The sequence below is a fragment of the Sapajus apella genome, unplaced genomic scaffold (genome assembly GCF_009761245.1).
Source record: "Sapajus apella isolate SASKATOON/1434 unplaced genomic scaffold, GSC_monkey_1.0 scaffold6, whole genome shotgun sequence".
Lineage (NCBI taxonomy): Eukaryota > Metazoa > Chordata > Mammalia > Primates > Cebidae > Sapajus > Sapajus apella.
Window position 1 is genome coordinate 75161071 of NW_022436946.1, and position 22383 is coordinate 75183453.

General features: G+C 39.2%; 1 protein-coding gene across 6 annotated transcripts in view; it reads right to left on the reverse strand.

Moving 5' to 3' along the window:
- The window catches only part of KCNQ5 (potassium voltage-gated channel subfamily Q member 5), a 594633-nt gene that overhangs the window by 74620 nt on the left and 497630 nt on the right, over positions 1 to 22383 (reverse strand). For 3 of the 6 annotated variants that reach the window (XM_032274419.1, XM_032274415.1, XM_032274420.1), the window contains 2 exons: positions 17533 to 17589; positions 13752 to 13972 (listed from right to left, as the gene is read on the reverse strand). In XM_032274419.1, coding sequence (XP_032130310.1) covers positions 13752 to 13972; positions 17533 to 17589 — 278 coding nt within the window. Of the gene's footprint in view, positions 1 to 13751; positions 13973 to 15221; positions 15243 to 17532; positions 17590 to 22383 lie in introns of all 6 variants that reach the window. The other 3 variants (XM_032274418.1, XM_032274417.1, XM_032274416.1) reach the window with 2 other exon arrangements.

Below are 22383 nucleotides of genomic sequence, written 5' to 3' on the forward strand. Positions count from 1 at the left end.
CACACACACACACACACACACACACATACACATATATATATATATATATATATATATATTTATACTCTCCCTTTTTTTTTTTACTGGAAATTACTGTTGCATACCTTAGTTGACATGTGAAGGTATATAGAGAGAATATTTATAATATATACAGTGATAAAGGGTATAAATTGAACATACTTATCATATTTACTGAAAAAGAAGACAAGAAGTCATTTCACTAACACTAAACATATAGCTGGTTCATTCTGTTTCATTAGCAGCATGAATTACATGAAAGAAAACATGCTAAGCAGCAAGCATGGTAGAACATAAAAAGCTTTGAGTATAGACCTAAGTGCAATTTGCAACCCCAACTTTTGCATTTAGACTGAATGACATGGACAAGTTATTTACATTTTGATTCTCAATTTCCCTATCTGCAAAATGGCTATGTGAATATTAAATGAACTAATTCATAGAAAATGCCTATCCAATGCCTCAATATATTAGGTGCTAACAGTGTTATTTTCCTTCCCTTTCTTAGGCTCTGTGAGTGAAGGATACCATAGGAAGAAATAAAAAAGTAAGTTAGACACTGACGCTGTCTTCACAGAGCCAACAGGATGTTGAAAATACTAAAAGAAAATAAGTTTTAAATGGCTGGATGGTAGATTGCAATACTGGCCACAATACTTGCATCTTTTGACATGAAGAGGTCGAATCTCTGTCTCCATTTTTTGCATTTGGGCTGTTCTTGTCATTTGCTTTGACCAACAGGACATAGTGGACGTTACCCTGTGATAGGTTGAGCCTGAACTTCAAGAGACCTTTCAGATACCAAGGTACTGCTCTTGGGAACCCACCACCACCATGTGAACCAGCCTAGCCTGCTGGAGGATGAGAGACCACATAAGCAGAGAGGAGTACTCCTAACTGAGGCCCCGTTAGTCTAGTCAGCACCAGCCAATAGAGCAGCTGATCACAGAGTATGAGTGAGTTCATCTAAGAGTAGAAGAACTGCCTAACAGAACTGTGAGCTAAATAAATGGTTGCTGTTTTAAGCCACTAAATCTGAAGGGGAGGGATTAACTATGCAATAGATAACACACAAATATAAGGAGATATTATGGGTCATGACATTTTTCAATCAAAACACAAAATTATGGGAACAATAGTTTCAAAACAGTTTTGGGGATGATTAGTTATCAATTCCAATAGAATGATGTGGTACAAGAATTGCTACTGCACTAGATTAATGAAAGATGCAAATCTTTCACCGGCGGGAATTCAGGGTTTCATGTGCAAATGATTCTTGGTACCCAGAGGTACAGAGATTAATTTTTCCCAGGAAATATTATTCTGAGGTTTCTATGTTTTTGGAGTTCTGAAACTGTTGTTATGTATTATACATGGAAAAAGAAGAAAAAGATGGTAAGGGAAGAAAAGCTGAACAAAATGAGACACTGAAAATAAAATATCTGTAAAAGGAATTTGGGACAATGTTAGGGAGTTTTATACTGCAGGTAGCAAAAAGCAAAGCCTGGGTAACATCTCTTTCCCATGTCAGTCATCCATTGCAGAAAAAGGATACTGGCCTTTACTTAACCTTTTTTCCCTGCTTCTTTACCAAGTAGAGCACACCATGAAAGTGATTAAATATAATTTTAAAATTGTGTCATATTGGTTTCTCTTTGTGCAGCAGACAACTAAGTGTGCCTTTGAAGGAAATAATTTGAGATATATGAAGTAAAAATCACCATGTAGCTGAAAAGTGCTTCTCTTAAATACGGGCTAAATTCTGTGATTTGTGTAATGGTTAACTTTGTGCTTATTTTGTGTGAAATTTTGAAGGTCACCCACAGGTGATTTCTGAAAAGTGTGAAGTCTGGAGAATGAGGAAGATGGCTTTTGTTCCCCTCAGTGCCAATCAATATTGTAACTGGGTTGGGCTAGGGTGGTAAAACTTACAAACAGCAAGTTCTTTGAGGTGACAGTTGTGTCACACCTCCTCCCTGCCTTCTAAATGCCCAGAAACATATTAGCTCTGAGTAGCAGCCCTCAAATACTTCCTAATTTGAATTGAAATTCAGTGGAGGGCTTATCCAAATTCTAAGAATGAGCCACTATGAAATACACACACAAACCTCACAATGGAGGGTGGGACACACATGATGCACTTCTCAGGACAGAAAGGACTATGGTTGACAGTGAAGAGGAAAGAGAAAGAGTGTGGGGAATGAGAGGCAAGAAGCAGCAGGTAGCACTTTTCTCTGTATTAAAGAGATGTGAAACTAGGGTAAGGACAGAAAACTTACTCCTGACTCCTGGCATTCCTCAGCCAATCCTTGCTTTCCTCTTCCATTTCTGAGTTTGGAATTGCTAGTGAGAACATGAGTTAATGGCTAAGAAAGTTACTTTCCACTGGGCCAGGAGAGCAGATTATAGAAACTCACGTTTGGAAGAACATTTCTTAGAGATTGGTTTGATCTCCTTAAGCTTCCAGAAATTCCTGAAATTGATCATCCAAGTTTGATTTGAATGCTTCCAATCATGGAATCCATTTGATTGCTGTGGAGTCTCTAACTGCTAAGCTGTCATTATACTGAACTCAACATTGGTAACACATTTTAGTTCTTCTTCTGCCCTTCGAAGCAACCAAGAACACATCTTCAACCTCTTGAAAAGCTGAAGAGGGGCCATACATTGTACAAGAAAGAGAGCTGGGTTAGAAGTTAGGAAACTTTGGTTTTGCAACTTATTAGTTGGTGTCCTGCTCCCTCATTTTATTTATTTATTTTCCAGATTATTATTTATTTATTTTCCAGATGGAATCTCACTCTTGTCACCCAGGCTGGAATGCAGTGGTGCAATCTCGGCTCACTGCAACCTCCCCTTTCTGGGTTCAAGCAATTCTCCTGCCTCAGACTCTGGAGTAGCTGGGATTACAGGCGCCCACCACCATGCCCAGCTAATTTTTGTATTTTTAGTAGAGATGAGGTCTCACCATGTTGGCCAGGCTGGTTTCGAACTCCTGACCTCAGGTGATCTGCACACCCCCCTCGGCCTCCCAAAATGCTGAGATTACAGGCACCCAGCCTCCTCATTTTATTTGTTGCTTCAGTAATCACGTGCTTAATATTTCACTAATATTACCTTTGAAAGGCTGCACTAAGAGTGGAATATAATTGTGTAGCTATAGTTTGAGGCCAGGATTTTTTTTTTTTTTAAGATATAATACAAAGGACACTGGGCATGAAATGTTTAGACCAGAAGTCATAAACCCATGTCATTAAAGAAAAGGAATGCGGAATTGGTGGTTTAGGTTCCTGGAAAGACAATAGGGACTGATTGAAATCCACAACTTAAAAGACATAATCTATTTAAAGGCATTTGTGGTAGCCAGCCTGTAACATGGTCCCCAGTGACCCTCATCTCCAGGTATTACCCCCCTGTATAGTCCCCACCTACATTCTACAGGGTCGGTCTGTGTGACTACCAGCACATGAAAGAAGTGATGGCATAACACTTCTGAGGTTAGGGCATGAAAGACAGCAGGTTCTGTCTGTGTGCTCTCTGTGTTCTCTCTGGGGAAAGCCAGCTGCATGTCATGTGGATGTTCAGGCAACCTAGGGCGTGACTGATGTGGCAAGGAAATAAGGCCTGCTAGCAAATGCTCAAGTGAGCTTGGAAATGGGTCCTCTCCCAGCATCTCCAGCCAAGATCTTGACTGCAGCCTCATAAGAGACTTTAAGCCATAACTATTCAGCTAAACTGCTTCTGGATACCTGTCCATAGAAACTGAGATTATAAGGACGTGTTGTTTTAAACCACTAAATTGGGGTAATTTGCTATGTAACAATATATAACTAATATAGCATTCTGATGCATTTTAAAGTATCAATGTGCACATGCACACACACTTTGCTAATGAGATAAAATAGAGAGCTCCAGTTTATAACCCTGAGTTTCCCAATGAAACCTGGATCTATGGAAGCCAAAAGGTATGGTTAAGTTGCCACTCAAAGGTCATTTGGCAGCTCAGTTTCTGCTGGAAGGGAGGAGATGAGATCCATTCATAGCTCAAGCAGGGAGCTATTTTATCTACCAACGGAAATAAGATATTTTTCCTTATCACTGTAGGGTAACAACAAACATCGGGACAGAACCTAGAGAAATCTGACAAATCCTGCTCTATAATACAAAGCACTTGGATTAGAGTAGAAAGTCAGGCGGAACTCCAGTCTAATTAAATTAGAAAAGCATTTCCCCTGTCATTAAAAACTAAGAAAAAGTAATGGAAGAAGCAGCCCGTTATGGTCTGAACATTTGTGTCCCCCCAGAATTTATGTGTTAAAACCCTAACCCTTAAGGTGATGGTATTAAGAGGTGGGGTCTCTGGGAGGTAGTTAGGCTATGAGGGCAGAGCCCTAATACATGGGATTAGTGCCCTCATAAAGGAGACCCAAGAGGTACCTTACCCTTTCCGTCATGTGGAAGTGTGCCTTCTCCAGACACAGAATCTGCCAGCATCATGCTCGGGGACTTCCAGCCTCCGAAACCGTGAGAAGTAAATATTTGTTGTTTATGGGCCACTTAGTTTATGGTATGTTTTTTACAGCAGCCAGACAAACTAAGACACAACTCTTCTCAGAAATCAAAGAAATAATGCAGTCACTTGGGGTCTAAAACCAGAGATTGAGAAGTCACTCTCCACCCAATAGCAGAAGGAGATCTTAGGGGCACAAGAGTACCTGTGACACACAGCAGAGGACTAGGGTATGCCTTTGAATAAAGATGCCTGAGGGACTGATTGAAGAACCTGGACAACTAAAGAAAAAAGACACCTACAGATCAGATTTCAGACAATTTCCTCAGGTAATGGTTTTTACCAGTGAGTTAGGGCAGAACTGAAAGTGAGTTTTAGAATCCTGAATCCCCTTTGTAGGTGTTTGCAGAGAATTATTTCAACAATTATGCTTAACATAGAGTTAAACATGGACAATAGATTTCCAGAGTTTAGATCTAGTTACTCTCAATAAATTCTTTTGTTCTCATCACTATAGAAAACCCTCAGGTTTTGTTACAAATAGAGGCTGACAGGAATGGTGCCCGACTCAGTCAGAATCCCAGGCCAGGAATCTGCATAAACAGGTTAAGTGGAAGCCCTAATAAGATACGGCTTTAACAAGAATTATTTCTGTCAACACAATGCAGAGTCATTATCAGGCAATTTCAGAAAGTGCCAGGAAGCATCATGTGGAAAATTATAATCAAGGCCTGGCTGAAGTTGGGCCATCATGATGGAAAGTCAGGAAAAATGTTAAGTGCAGCGTGGTGCTTGGCATTTTGTGGAAACACCAAAAATGTCAACTGGGGAGACTGAGAAAAACATGAGGGAGGAAGAGGCCATTGGAAAATAAGCATAAAGAGGATTAGTGTAAGATGAAAGGCCATGTGCATAAATTAGTCAGATATAAAACGCTGATCGTCTGTGATTTATCCTGCTTGGAAGAGAATATGCCATTCTGGATACAAGAGATTGTTGGTTCAGGATAGTTGTCAAAACCATTGCATGAAAATGCTGCCTTTTGTCACTGTTTTCAGTGATCTTGATATTCTCAAACGAGGGTTGTGGCAGACTGGTGGGCCTAGAACCCAAGCAGAGGTTAAAAGAAGAGAGGAAGAGGATGAACTATCTTTAAGAAGACTTGAGAGTTCTGGCACCCCACATGGTGTATTTCTACTTTTGTGCTATTTTTAGGTGAGACTGGGTTAGTTATTAACTTCAGAAGGAAGAAGGAGTCACCAAGAGAAACAGCTTGAGGAGCGAGGTGTCATGAAGCTGCTGAGGAGGTGGAGAGGAAGGGAACTGTACCAGGTTTCCCTTAGTGGTGGTGGTGATAGAACATTTATGGGCTGACTGGATGTGAGGAAGGATTACACGATCGAAATACTAATTTATTTATTTTTGCTAGTTGTTCCTTTACCCACTTTGCCTTTCCTTTGAAATTCAAGGAGTCAGTCTTAGTCTATGCTTGTCGTCTCATGGAAATGATGTGATGAGAGAAGAGTGAAAAAAAAAAGATATCTGGCTTTTATGTTGTTTTTAAAAGCCCAGACATTTAGAGGAACAGAAATGACATATAGATAGAATATTTGAGAGAAAGCATCATGTTGAAGGACATGCTGCCTCCTTACCCTTACCCCAAAGTGGAAGAGGTTTCTTGGCTATATCAATATTATACTATGGGAAGTTGCTTCCCCCAGATCCAATCCCCAAACATAAACCCTCAAATTTATCCAGTTACTTCCCCCGACACTTGATCATGTGCTTTGGCACAGATCCAGCTGCTGGGTCCTGACGGGTGACTGCCAGTGACGGCGGTCCCATCCTCCATGCTAGTAATTGTTTTAGGCATGAGGATTCTGCAAAATAAGATGTGAATGGAGAGTTTTCCTCACTTGTAAGAAGAGATACAAACATTAGATGGCCTCTTTCTGCCTCTGAAAGTGTTCATCTAGAGAAGGTGTGGCAACTGCTGTAGCCATTTTGCCTCTAGCTTGAGGAGGAGGCAGGCATACAGACCGACAAAGTCAAAAGAAGACTCAAGAGAATCATAGAGAAATGAAGCCAGAGCCCTGAGACTCCTTGTGGAGAGCTATTTTATCTCTGAGCCTCTTTCTACGTGGTATTATGCATTGCATTATGGTTTAAGGTAGTTGAATCTGCTGCTTTTGTGTCCTGCTGCCAAATGCATCCTAATTGGTACACTGGCTGAGAGGAGAAAGGAACATGAAGGGTAGTGAAGAGAGAGGAATTACCAACAGTACCTGGAACAAAGCCTTGAGAGACCCTCATGATTGGAAGATATTCTGCATCTTCATCTCACCCAGACCCCACCCTGGTGAACCGTAAACATCTCCTGAACCCAGGCTGTGCCAGTCTTTCCCACAAACACCTGGTGAGGATGTACCTTCCATGGCAGCCGCCCTGAGTATTGCTCAGCAGGAATGGTAATTTCTCCTTAAGCAGAAACAATGTTAAACTTGTTAAAACATGCATGGTTTATATCTCACATGTATATCTTACATACATATACATGTATGTGAGATAGATTTTTAAATCTATTACCACTTTGGAAGGAACACGCTAATTACTATAGAATGTTGGGTTTAGTCACTATCAAGCACTGTAGGGTAGAACTCCCTAAAGCTACGTCCTTCTCCTTTACTGTCCGGGTTATTGTACCCTTTGATTGTAATTCTGCAAGGCACTCCCAAATGCAGTGGGGTTCAGTAAGTGTAGGACTCCTTTGTAGCAAACTAGTCACCAGGAATCTGAAGATTTTCTCCTAGCTCTACCTTAATATCATTCTTGTGGATTTTGGCTGCTTGCTACTTTTCTTACTTGCAATCTGCCACCTTCCACTTGCTTGTCTTTTGGCAGCACCTGTGCATCTTCTGACACTATCCTTTGCATCTTGAAACAGACCTCAGATGACCCCACTATTGGCGTCCCTCCCAGGGAAAATAGACACAGATAAGTATGGCTGTTATCCTGAGTCTCTTCCCAGATACCTGATTGAAACAGAGAACAGTCACTGAAAGGCCATTTCCCCAATTTGCCTAATCTTCTAGCTCTGGCTGCCTTGAGATGATATAATTGAGAGGGTTGGCAGCTGGGGCTGGGGGAAAGATGGGAGAGTGGCATGGTCAAGTGGCTTATATGGGAAGAGGAATCTGACCAACTGAAGTTGGAAGAGTGAAGGCAAATGGTGGGTGGCGGGTGGGGGGAGGAGAAGAAATGAAAGACTCTTAAAGGGAAATTGATACAACATCTGGGAGAAGATCTTAACCTACATTTGTAGGAGGACTGTGATATTAAACTGCATGTGCATTGTGGCTCCTTTACTTACAACTGCTAGACCTTGGGCAAATTACTTAGCTTAAACTCTTAGTTTCCTCACCTGTAAAATGGGGATAATACTGTAACTATTCCATAGGGGTACTGGCAGAATTAAGTGAGATAATAGAGTAAAGAATTTAGAACAATGCATACCACTGGGAAGAATTCAATACATGTTAGTTTTATCATTATTATTACTGTTGTACTTGACGGAAATATTTCTATATTACCTAATTTCTAAAATATGAAGAGGGTTACATACTATCGATGAGTAGAGTATTTCTATCTTTTATTATAGGATTTATCAGCTAAAATATGACTCATATCACAGTGGTCAAAATAAATTTGCTATGGCAACACCACATCAGTCCTTTAGAGTTTACTTTCTTTCCTTTGTCATTTGTGGCTTCAGCATCTGCCTGCTACTTTCAACGTTTTTGTTACACACAAGTGTGGCATATTGAGGGATAATTGTGCCTTTTTAAGTGTAACATGTTAATCTTATTAAAAATTATAGCAAGAGAAAAATGCCATGGATGTTTAATAACCTTTTTAAAGAACCATTAAATTATGAAAACACTCCCATCTGTAGTAAAGGGTATCAGATTTGTCAGGAATTATTAAATTTTATAGTTTAACCCCAAATATTTTTTGTTTCTCTATTATACTGTCTTTCAGTTGCAGGCCTATTATTTTCCAAATGTAACTTTTAGTTATTAACTTAAAGTTGATCTAAGTTTCCATTATTCTTTCTTTTATTTTTCTATTCTCCTGAGCATGTTAACGGGCAATGGAACGACAAAAAAATATGTGAGGGTAAGGGTGAAGAAGAAAACTGCCTCAGAAGTAAATGAGTAAACAGATCTGGAATAATTGAAAGCTGGCTTTGTTAAATATTATTTTCTATGGTATTAAGTAAATTTTAAAAATACTTAAAACCTAGAGAGGTACTATAAGTAAAGACGTATAAATGAAGTCTACATTTATTTGACAGCTACATAATTTTCTTTTTCCTGTAAAAAAAGAACTTCCAGTTTCCCAAGACTCAACATTGAGTTCAATCAGAGGTAAAGATTCTGGACTATCGGATTAAATGAGGAGGCAGGAACTATTCTCTCTTGCAGGTGGGCAGCCAACAAAGCAACTTCAACAGAACAGCAATTGGTCCTCTGGTCACTTGGGAAACTCAGAATTAATTGATATGGACATCAATAAGGGAGAAGCAATTCCTTTGTAAACAAACAAAACTGAACTCATATGAAATGACCTAGAAAACAGATGACAGGAGACCTTTCCAGTTTGTGATTTAGTAGAGAATAGGAGCTCTGTTTCTGTCTGACCTCTGAGACATCTTTGCAGATACTGAAAATACTGTGATAAACAGTGCAGACTCTAGAGTCTTTGAAAAATTCTTTCCCTCTGGCCAAACAGTACAAGTAGAATTTGTTTTCCAAATCAAAATCCAGATTCTATGAATTTTATATTTAAATATGCTCAGCCAACAGCAGGGACCTTACATTATAAAGCTAAATGCTTTCTGAAGCCATGTTAGAAGAATATAGTCCTGTTGCAATATGTAATATACAATTTCTAATACAGTGTGAAGCCAGGGCCAGGGATGAAGATATGGACACATTTCAGCTTGCCAGGGATGCTGTGATATGGGTGAGCATGAGCTTTGTCTATGGGCCGAATCGCATTCCTCCAAAATTAATATGTTACAGTCCTAAGCCCTAGTATCCCTGAATGCAACTGTGTTTGGAGATAGGGTCTTTAGAGATGTGATTAAATTAAAATGAGGTTGTTAGGGTGGTTCCTAATCCGATATGACTGCTATCCTTACAAGTAGAGGAAATTTGCACATGTACAGAGAAAAGTCTATGTAAAGACTCAGGGAGAAGACCATCTACAAGCCAAGAAGAAAGCCTTCAGAAGGAACCAATCCTGCTGATACCTTGAACTTGGGCTTCTGGCCTCTACACTGTGAGAAAATAAGTTTTTGTTGTTTAAGGCATCTAGTACTTTGTTATGGCAGCCTGAGCAAACTAATACAAGTTCCATTTGTAGTATAAGCCGTTAAACATCATTAGATAGTCTTTGCATTCAACAAAGACTGGTTTTCACCATTAAGACAAGCTGCTCCTTCTACCACTTGGGAGGAAAACAGCTTAAGGAGAGGAGTTAGGTGAGTACGAGTCAGTGCAAGGGCCCCTAGAGTAAGGGCAAGGGAGAGGGCAGTGTGTGAAAGGAAGGGCTAATTTTTTTTCTTCAATGCCTAGTTTTGTTTTCATTTTTTTCTCTACCATTTTGTTTTTATAAACTAAGGGCTTTTTAAAAATGTTTATTTTTTAAAAAAAGAAAATCCTCTATTGCTTTCTTATCACAAGAGATTTAACTGTTCATTGTAGAAATATTCCATGCTCATGGTTAGGAAGAATCAATACTGTGAAAATGGCCATACTGCCCAAAGTAGTTTATAGATTCTATGTTATCCCCATCAAGCTACCATTGACCTTCTTTACAGAACTGGAAAAAAACCACCTTAAACTTCATATGGAACCAAAAGAGAGCCTGCATAGCCAAGACAATCCTAAGCAAAAAGAACAAAACTAGAGGCATCATACTACCTGACTCAAACTATACTACAAGGCTATAGTAATCAAAACAGCATGGTGCTGGTACCAAAACAGAGATATAGACCAATGGAATAGAACAGCGGTCTTGGAAGCAATGCCACACATCTACAACAATCTGATCTTTGACAAACCTGACAGAAACAAGCAGTGGGGAAATGATTCCCTGTTTAATAAATAGTGTTGGGAAAACTGGCTAGCCATATGCAGGAAGCTGAAACTGGACCCCTTCCTTACATCTTATACAAAAATTAACTCCAGATGGATTAAAGATTTAAACATAAGAACTAACAACATAAAAACCCTAGAAGAAAACCTAAGTAGAACCATTCAGGATATAGGCCCAGGCAAGGACTTCATGACTAAAACACCAAAAGCAATGGCAATGAAAGCCAAAATAGACAAATGGGACCTAATTAAACTTAAGACCTTCTGCACAGCAAAAGAAACAATCATTAGAGTAAACCGGCAACCAACAAAACGGGGAAAATTTTTCGCAATCTACCCATCAGACAAAGGGCTAATATCCAGAATCTACAAAGAACTAAAACAGCTTTACAGGAAACAAACAAATCCATTCAAAAGTGGGCAAAGGATATGAACAGATGCTTTTCAAAAGAAGACAAATATGCAGCCAACAAACATATGAAAAAATGCTTATCATCATTGGTCATTAGAGAAATGCAAATCAAAACTCCATTGAGATACCATCTCATGCCAGTTAGAATAGTGATCATTAGAAAATCTGGAGACAACAGATGCTGGAGAGGATGTGGAGAAATAGGAACACTTTTACACTGTTGGTGGGAGCGTAAATTAGTTCAACCACTGTGGAATACAGTGTGGCAATTCCTTAAGGATCTAGAAACAGAAATTCCATTTGACCCAGCAATCCCATTACTGGGTATATACCCAAAGGATTATAAATTGTTCCATCATAAAGACACATGCACGCATATGTTCATTGTGGCGCTGTTTATGATAGCAAGGACTGGAATCAACCCAAATGCCCATTGATGATAGAATGGACAAAAAAAACGTGGCACATATACACCATGGAATACTATGCAGCCATAAAAAAATGATGAGTTTGTTTCCTTTGTAGAGACATGGATGAACCTAGAAACCATCATTCTCAGCAAACTGACACAAGAACAGAAAACCAAACACCGCATGTTTTCACTCATAGGCGAGTGATGAACAATGAGAACACTTGGGCACAGGGAAGGGAACAACACTCATAGGGCTAGGTGAGGGTGTGGAGGGGAGGGGAGGGGGACACTGGAGGAGAGGGGATAACACCGGGAGAAATGCCTGATGTAGGCGATGGTGGTGGTGGCGGGGGGGGGGGGGAACAGCAAACCACCATGGCATATATGTACCTATGCAACAATCCTGCAGGATGCAGGACGTGCCCATGTACCCCAGAGCCCAAATACAAAAAAATGGAAAAAAAAAAAAAAAAAAAAAAGGAAAATCCTCTATTGCTTTCTCATTACAAGAGATTCACCTACCTGTTCATTGTAGAAATATTAGGAAATACAGATTTAAAAAAATGAAGAAACAAAATATAACTGTGATCACACCACTCAAAGATAACTGTTTATACATTCTTGTAAATCTTTCCAGACTTTTCCCTATATATTCATGAATTTATATAATACACATAAATGGAATGATTTATTTTTTCTTTTCATCTTTCTGTGTCAATAATTTTTAATTTAGAGCATCATCCCTAATGTCTGATATTGTTTCATTGTATCTATTATATCCTAGAAATAGAATTTGTGGGTAGGATGTGTCTAGGCTTAGACATATGTAAAGACTTTTAATATGTTTTGCCAAATTGCCCTCCAGAAAGGATGTACCCATTTATATTCAGAAAGTCTATTTTGAGTGCAACATAAAGCCCTGTCACTGGTAACTCTTGACTCAGCTGCTCAAGGGCTTTCAGCCAAAATCCTAAGAGAAGAGTGAGGAAACTAGAGGACACTGAAAAGTTGTGCCACAAGTGACTCAGATCCTGCAAGTGGCTCAACGGAGGAGTGTCCCGTGTTGGTGGCGGAGGTTTTTCCTCCCTTAGCACAGGACAGGTTGGGGGGAAGCAAGGCAGGATAAGACGACTTGAGCCCATATGGGAGCTGCAAGCTCCGCCAGGAGGAGCCATGTCAGTGCAGCCACTAGGGGTCGCCCTGAAGAGCATGGCACTCACGGGGTGTGGAGTGAAGCGTGAAGAGGAGACTTGTGTTGCTCACTTAAGCGTGGAAGAGATATCCCTGAGGACCTCTGAGTAAGCTGGGAGGAACCCGTGGACTGAGGTTCCAGGGATTTCACTGCAGGGAGCCTGAGATCATTGTGATTACGACCCCTGGTTGTTAATTTTATTCCTTGGGCTTTCAGGGCCTGAGAAAATACGCGTTATTTTAGGAAAAGAGAACAGAAGGACTGATAGCCTTTGCAGTTTTTATGCATTAATGGGAGATGCTATTTGATTTTGGTTCCTTGCCCAGTATAAGAGATCCCAGGGGGCCTAGTTAAAAGGAAAGCCAAGCTTATCTTAAATGAAAAATAAAATGTTTTATAAACATGAAAATTATGTGGCACTCAATAAAATGTGTTGGCAAGTGAATGTCTGCTACACAATATGATATATAAAATAGGTTAATTCCTCTTGGGAGAAGAACTTGAATTTTACTTATCATTGGAAGACTCTGAAGTAACTTTCAACAGGAACCTCTCTAAGGAAGATAAGCAGTGGTCTCTGATTTGCCGGTAGGCAGAGTGTGTGAGAGAGGGAAACAGCCCCTTCATCCTTGACCAGAAATGATCACCCTTTTTATTGTGTTTCAAGATATGCACAGAGCACCTGGTTGTCCCCAGGTCTTGGACCTTTGCTGGTCAGATGTCATATATACATCAGAATGATAGCCCCATTGATCTTAACGTGGCCCTTGTCTGAGAATAAAATGTGTAGATACAAGTGAAGAATTAACAACATTTTGTTGGCTTCTTTGAAATGTAAATTTAGCTGCCAAAGTGGTTTCCAAAAGTAAACTTCTGTTCTGTACATTTGCCCAAGGCAATGAATAAATTTCCAATAAAACAAACAATTCTTTCCCTGGGGTTGTTTTCTTCTATCTTCAAGTGGCACTGTGGAGAATTAATTACTTCATAATCTCACTCACTATAGCCTATCAAATTAAAAATGGTTATGGAAAAACAGGGCTTACCATCTATCACTGGTTTTGGCTGAGAACTTTTGAGGCGCAGTGAGGGCCGGAAGCGGGTTCGGTCGTTGAAGCTCCAGCTCTTCTGCACTTTGGTGGGGCTGCCCTCAGCTGTGATGTCGGTGCTTGGGGACCTCCTGTCACCTACTGAGGCTTGTCGGCTCTTAATACTCTGTCCCCTGGGGCTAGCCATGCGCACTCGCTCCTTAAAACTTAGCTTCTGACTGTGGAGAACAGAGGCATGATTATTCCATTTCAAGCAATTTCTTCCAGTTTGCTTGGGTAAATTATTTGATGAAGCTCATGTGGTCATATATTTCAAGAGAGAAGATGTTTTCAGCATATAGGAGCACAGCAATGTATTTTTCCCTTATTTAAAATTTAAGCTTTATCTAATCTCTGTATTTGCATTCCTTTGAGATCAATCTCATTCTACAGGTACACACATCTTTCTTGGATTCATCTTAGAAAGGCCTGAGGTCATACAGCAGTTTGTCCACAATTACACTGTAGATAACCAAGAACTGTTTTGGAATTAACTTGAAAAACAGTTGAATAATTTCAGCTTTAACCTCAACTTTTAAGATTTAAAAAGTTATTTTTTATTTGGGAACATATCTCTTTGTAATTTCTAAACATTTCTACAGGAAAACAGGGATGACAGTTACACTTATACCTACATTTGGCATGCATTTTATATTCCAGGCAAGATTATGATATCCATAAATTCATGCAGTGTCATAGCAGTTGGTAGCACCACATAAATAGTATTAAACATACAACACAACATTAGATTTCTTTTATGCTTACATTCGTACTTGTGAGATGAAAACCACACAAGATAGAACAGCCCCAACATATAATGAATGTGATGACTGATGAACGGAATGAGACGTTATGTTCACTAACACAATTTCCTGCTAGTAAACAGGTTATTGATTTGCTGTGGCAGCTACTGGTAAATTATATTTGTTCAGGCATTCAGCTCTGATGCTGGCTAAGATCGAACTGTTGTGGGCTGATAAAAGCAGCATTAACAAGAATCATAAAATCCAAAGTACATCTTCACGCTTTCCTAATCAAGAGCGGTGGTGTGACATGCTAGGAAAAGCAGGTTGGGATTAGAGACATGGGTGTTAGGGTCCTCATCTCTAACATGGAGATAAACACAGCAACACAGCTGAGGGATTTTTGTGGGAATCAAATGAACTATAAGAAGTTTTGTGCACCCATTTTGTTTTCTTGTTTCCTTTATAAAGTAATTGTGCCATTCGTTAGAAGGTGCTACCGTCATCAATGTGAGAGGCCCTGGACTCTGCAGGGCCTGAAGAAATCATGGGGCAGCAAGTCTGAGGGAAGTCACTCAGAGCAGCTACTCTGAGTCGTGCCGCAGCCTTTGTGGGGTATGAAAGCAGCATTCTCATGGATAAGGCTTATTGAGACGAAGTGGAGGCCTTGTTTTTTTCCACTTACCGCAATGTCCACTGTCCCCAGCTGCAGCATGCCAACAGCAAATGTGTTTAGTGGATATGTGTTTTGTAGCTAACAAGAAACAGTAACATTTATTTTTCCATGCCTAGTTGCTTAACAAACGATATTCTAAAAGGGCACCATGTTTCATGTGTGTTTACATGAAAACAAATCAAATAATGAACTATGGTGGTCAAGGAGTTCTGGAAACAATAAACAAGTTGACCATGCACTGACAGCTCCCCTCGGAAATGCAGACACGGCTAAGTCCCGCATGATTCACTGAAGGCACATGCAAAGAACAGACGGGGCAGTTTGGTGATGAGGTCAGGCGGGTTCAAGAGTTCTTTACGACAATCCCAACAGTGAAAGGGTTTAATCTGTACTTGACACAGGTGTGATTAAATGATAGATTACATTAAACAAGAGCAACAATAACATCATAAACCTGCATCTTTTAATTCTCAGTCTAGGTTTTCCATGTCATCCCAAAGCCTTCAATTATTTAAACAAATCCGTCAAAGGGATAGTGCCCAAAAATGTCTACTTCTCTCAAGCTCTTTTTCTTTTTTAAAAATGGTAAAAGTTTCAAATCTCTTTTTAGTTTCAACACATCTGTTCCATAATTTAAATTTACAATGATCTAGTTCAGGAAGCATATGTTCACTTCTGCACCTTTATTTAGATTAATGAATAGCTCAAGTTGACAAAGATATCATTACAATTGTCCTCACTATATTTGATTTTATCTATTACCTTTTCTGGAACTAACAGATGCTAATTACTATGAAAGGTTGGGTTTAGTTAATATCAAATTATTTTCTCAAACTTTCAAGATATATCTCTTTTCTATGCCAATTAAACAAAAAGGAAATGGATAAGACATCCTAAAAACAATAAGAAAAATTAAAAAAAATTCAATTACTAAAAAAGTAAAAACATCCAAAATGAAAGTATCAGCATTAAATCCACCATGGTTTATTTATAATAATATTCTTTTAAAAATCATTTCTATAAAGTATTTTTAAAAATTGCTTCTATGAAACATTTTGACATTACCTTATGAATAAATTGGAAAGTGGGAATAATATTCTCTAAATCTCAGTACCATTTATAGCACTTAAAGTTGACAAAAATAAATTCTAGGTAACATTTCCCTTTCGTCCTTCTAAGCTACAGGGATATTTGCTAATGTCTAATATTTTAAAGATTCCCGAGAATTATTTTAAAATAAACTCAGCATATTACATACCAAATCAGACAAAAGTAATGTTTTCATTTTCTCTTTTGACATAATTATGTGAAAGTTAAGAATAAGATTCGAATCAAGAGCTTTTTAACCAGGCAAAATTTTCTTTTCTAAAGCAAAGATCTGTAGTTGTGTCCTCTTACAAAAAGCTCACTTTTATTATTTTTCTACTTTGTGTCCCTTTGAAAATCAACAGAGCATCTTGATTGGATGACTATTAAACTGATTAGGTGACTGTTACTGAAAACACACATTGAACTGATTAAAAAATACAGACTCTTCCCTGGTACCTTGAAGTTTTCATTATTTTCCTGCATTTTTGGGTGACATCTATGCACATGATTTTTGAAGATTTATGTAACAGTATTTCTAGGAAGAATGTCAAGGATTATCCCCAGGAGACCAACAAGGAGGTCTTGCTTTACAGAAAGTAACACAAAATTGCTGTGGTCATTGATTGGAGCATCTTTCTTAGTATACAGTCCCACATTCCCAGCTGAGGACCATGCTCAGCAGAGCCCGCACAGTCACCCTGCAAGAGAGAATTCTCCCGTCTCTAGGAACTAGATGTACAGGTATTCAAATGGCTTAGCATGCAGTCTATTACCGGCTGTTCCCTGCCAGGGAACTGTGTGGCATCATCATAACCCCACGGTAATCCTCTGGGACTTAGAATGCTGTAGTTATTGTTATACTTAATTAGGGTTTTAGCCCTTCACCGGATAAGCGTTCTACAAATTCTCGCCTCAGGCACAATAAATATGGCAACTGAGCCATGACAATCCAGTGCGTGCAGCAGCTTAGCAGATGTCCAGCCACAAGGAGGCGCCAAAGGGCTGACTGCCAGTTCTGCGCGGGACGCCGACTATTGGTCCCAGCGGTGGAGAGTGTCAAAGCAGGCAACAGGCAACAAGGAAAATTACAAGCGGGTTAAAAACCTCATTCGAGTCCCTAGAAAGAGTGAGTCTCTGAACAGGGCTCAGTTGGGGTGGGTATAACCTGGTCATGCACCTGAGGTTAGTTGGCATTCTCAAGTCTCATGTCAATAGCCCGGATGCTGGGTACCTCTGCTTCCGTGAGGTGTACGTTCTGAAGAGCTTCTGCTTATTACTACAGAACTTACTAGGAGTGAGGGAAACAGGGCAGCACATTACTAAGCATTTCACGAATAGGAAAGTGCTTAGGGATTCTTTCTTTTATAAAAACAAAGCCATTTGGCTTTATTGTTTTTAATATAGAAGCACACAGACTATTTAAGCAGAAAGTACTATGTTGTTTAACTGTGCTGCTTGAAAGCTATCCAGTGATCTTAATGACTAGGTGGAAAAATTAGATTTGAACTAGACATTACGAATGACGACAGTCTCTGTGTTAGCATGTTTCATATGAAAATAAGAATAAATACTTTAGAATACAGCCACCCCTGTAATAAATATCAATAAAACAGAATATATGAGTCATAATACACTTTAGAACTTTAAGGAATAAATATTTACAGAAATCAATAAATTCGTAACTGTTGAAATTTAAAAACATAAGTTCTTGGTTTGTGGGAAACCTCTGCAGTTAGAGTTGATACAGGTAACCAATTGTCATAATATGTTCAACAAAACAGAAGAAAAGATTCTAGGTTGCTAGTTTGTAGAAAAAGAAAGAAAAGTACATTTCTTATTTTAAGTCCTATGATGTGTTGTTAAAAGCCTAACTCCATTTTCTCTATCAATAAATGTGAACAGAAGGAGAGACCATTTTGGAAAGATTGTTTTTGAAACAATGGAACATTTTGCCAATAAGGACACAAGTTGGCTATGTTGGAAAAAAACATAGTTTAGTCTCACTGGGTTTAGTTTAACAACACATGCAGATCATTCATTGCACACAGAAGAAAGAAAAATTAAATAATGGAAAATAAATGCAGAAGAAATATAAGAGCACACCATCTTCCACCAGGGTTCTAGAGTTCTCTACAAGAGCCACACACTGCCTCAGAACCCAGTAAAACCAATCACGCAGGAGTGGTTCAGAAAAAGCACTCAGTGGCTCACAACATAAGAGTGTAACGTAAGACAAAAATATCATTTGTGCCTTAACTTTTAAGATATGCATCTTTACAACAGTCTCACAGGTACCTAGTAAAGCAACTTTAGTCTACTAAGAAATCTGAAAGGGTTCTAGTAACACTTTCAATATTGCCATTAAGGAAGCTTAAGTATCAAGCAGGCGTATAGCCAACCATTGTTGATTTAGAAGACAGAGTAAGTAGAGGCAGCAAGATGTACAGACAATCTCAAAACCTCAGACAGTACAATCTGTTTTTGTAGCAATAAAACTTAGGTAGAAGGAAGGAAAAGCCTTCTTGTACCAATGTGATGACCAACTGACTACTATTTGATCATAGGGTCAAGGAGGAAGGGAGAACAACATGGAACCCTCAAGGTGGGAAAACTGGCTTATTCTGGCCAGAGGGGTTCTCAGGCAAATTCAGTTCTCTGAAAAGGACAATTGAAATTAACACAGAAAAAAACCTGTCCAGTTTAAAAAATGATTTTTTCCAACTGATTTTTAATAGAACGAAATAAACACATTTACCACCACATATGTGAGATTAGAACTGTTTAAGTGGGAATTCAGAGGAAAACGAATGAGTGATTAAATAATGCTAAAGTTAAGTATTCATGATTGGAGTAGAGGAAAAACAGAGCAGGCTCAGTTGAGACTAACAGTAATTTGTGCCTGACTCTGTACCAAAAAGAAGTGATGAAACAGTATTTCCGCTATTGCTCAGTTGAGCTATATTTAAAAGGCTCTTCTTCAGATTGATGTCTTGTATTTGTTTTTTGTTTTGTTTTGTTTTGAGATGGAGTCTTGCTCTGTTGCCCAGGCTGGAGTGCAGTGGCTCGATCTCAGCTCACTGCAACCTCTGCCTCCCAGGTTCAAGCGATTCTCCTGCTCAGCTTCCCAGGTAGCTGGGACTACATGTGTGTGCCACCACGTCTGGCTAATTTTTGCATTTTTAAAGTAGAGGTGGGGTTTCACAATATGTTGGCCCAGTTGGTCTTGAACTCCTGAGTTCAGGTGATCCACCCGCCTCCGACTCCCAAAGTGCTGGGATTACAGGCGTGAGCCACTGCACCTGGCCATTGTATTTTTAAAGAAAGTTTTTGGATCTGTCACAAACAATGTGATATTTTTCCTTAGCCCAAGACATCGTAGACAAATTTTGTTTAAACATACCCTTACCTCAGTGTAGAAAGACAAAAATCTCTTTTTAAAAAGAACATTCCAAAGGCAGTAATATAGTTAACTAAGGGTTCTACAAATGTGTTCAACATCATAATCAATTTTGCAGAAAGAAAAGTCTCTCTGTACGGCCCAGTCTCTAGTCATGGCTCCGTCCTTCGGTGAGATTGCCAGGCACCCAGAAGGGGATGCTGGTTGCTGTGTGGAACTCAGCTACACTTGGGTTACTCTCAGTTTGTAACACATAGAAAACCATGAGGAAGGACTTAGGAGATTCCAAGCTCTGAGCTAAAAGATGAAAATGTTGGCTCCTGCTTGAGCTGAAGCTTGTCTACTTTGCTAATCTAAATCACCATCAATAACTCAGTGGTCCCAAAGGCAGTAAATGACTCTACAGTTGGGTGGTGTTAATTAGTTCCTCTGAAATGGGGTCAAGCATTAATTAACAATACTCTAGACTCAGATCTGCTCTTCTCTAAGGAAGAACTCGCATTATAAATGCATTTCACTTCATGCATATTTTGCTTGGGTAAGGACAACTTTGTTACTTTCTAAGATGGTACTGTTGCTATTGTTATTACAACAGCCTTTCTGCATTCATTATGTAGGATTATAAATTCTGTATGTGGAGCACAAGGTGAAAGCTTACATACTATTAAAATGGGAGCTTCAGCTTATTTAGATCATTGCAATGTCTTTAATTTTCCATTTCACTTTTTATATTTCTCCTCACTTCCCACTTTTTTGTTGGTGTTTTCTCTCTTCCCACAAACTACTTGAGGTCAGGGGCATTTTATTACTCTATCCAATAATTATTTCTTGAGCACATTCTGTCATAGCTTTACCCAGAGTGACGTGACAGCTAGCTGAAAGACAGGAGGCCTAAGTGCATGAAATGTAAGACATTAAGTAAGGAATCCAGACTAAGAATAGTACAGAACTTATTTCAGGGTGGTTTTGCTAAATGTTCAATGACCACAGAGAAGCAAGAAATTTCTGTGTGTGATTCTCTAAGTCATCAACCCATTTCAGTGGTTTTGGACATATTTAAAACTATGTGTGAGTTATCATTGACAACCTCAGTCACAAATATACAGCAGAGAGGTAAATGCTGTAGATATATGTGAACATCCTAAATGTAGAAAATTTGCTTGGTAGTTTTTTTGAAATGTGACAACTGAGTAGGAAGCTCATTTTTGGACTGGTGAGCAGAAGCTCAACACTGATACTTTAATTTTGTCTTTGTTTTCTGCTGTGCTAACATTTAAAAACAGTGCAGTATCATTGTGTCAGCCCAAGGTGACCCCTCACTCAGGATTGCCATAGAGTTTATGCTTATTCAAGCACCTCCATGTGATTTACAAATTTCTCTTTTAGTTGTTAACAGCTCCGTTTTGGAGGATAAAACTAAGATGGTGATCACATTCTCAGGTAGCTCTGCAATTTGTGCCAAAGATGGTCTCTGTCCTTTGGATTTGGAGGCAGACACCCTTTGAGAGACTTAGGAAATGGATAGCTCCTGAGACAACGAAAGCTTTGAAAAGATCACAAAAGCAACTGTAATCTAGCTTAAAATGGCTATGATTTATTTTGTGTAACTTTTTTCAAGTAAAATTGTCACAACAGAAGGATGGTGAGCTCTGTATGGAATCTAGAAAAAGTAGTAAAGGTCTAGAATTGGTCAGCTTATCTCCTCCAGTGTCTAGGCAAAGACTATTCTGAATCTAATGACTAGAACCTCTCTTTGGTCAAAAACTTTTCTTAGGTGGGGAAGAACAACTTTTTCTGGAAATATCACCAAGTAATATCCAATGCCCTTGACTCTAACTCTATGCTACCAAGTAAGAGAAGGGACTTTAATGCCATCCCTTGGGTAAATTACCTGCCCAGAAGTTGTGCCTGATGTTGTAGAGCCTATGGTATCTATCTCCCATCATAGATGAATGCATTTATATTCTGATTTGTGAATCTTTACACATTAACATAATGCAAAAATGGATAATCCAGAACGTTAACATCCCAAGTGAACTTTCAAAACTGGTTTCAGTATTGCATGAATCTGTTATGATTGATGTAATTATTATAATAGTACAAAGCTAAAAGAACAATCCCTGGACCCACATTGGCCTCCACTTGGGGATCAACTCTGGGTAGGTGGATGCTTTCATTTCTTTGCTGAAACAAGTGACAATGACAGGAAAAAAAGTTATCCCTTCTACCTTTCCAGGCACCTGGTTCTGCCCCTGCCACTCATCACATCATTAATGCTGGGTTCCACCTGGTTCTGTTTTTCAGGGCTTTGCTCTCAAATCTAGACACTTCCTGGTACCCATTAACACATATTAAGAAATTTTTCTTTCACCTCCCATTCCATCTAGGTTTAATTCTCTGCTGTAATCTGATGAAGCATTCCATCTATGGCATAAAAAATTGACCATAAATTATTTGGTGAATTTTGGGGAGGGCTGGCTTCTTCCTAAAAGATGGCGGTGGGACTCTTTTTTGAGTCACTTGAGTAGACTTCAGCACTCGGTGGGCTAGAGGTGTCACAGAGACAGGGTTTTCATCTCCTATACACAGTGTTCCTATCGCCAAAAAATTGATTACGTGTGTGTGTGTGTGTACAATTGAAATTTCCATGTACACACACACACACACACACACACACACACACAC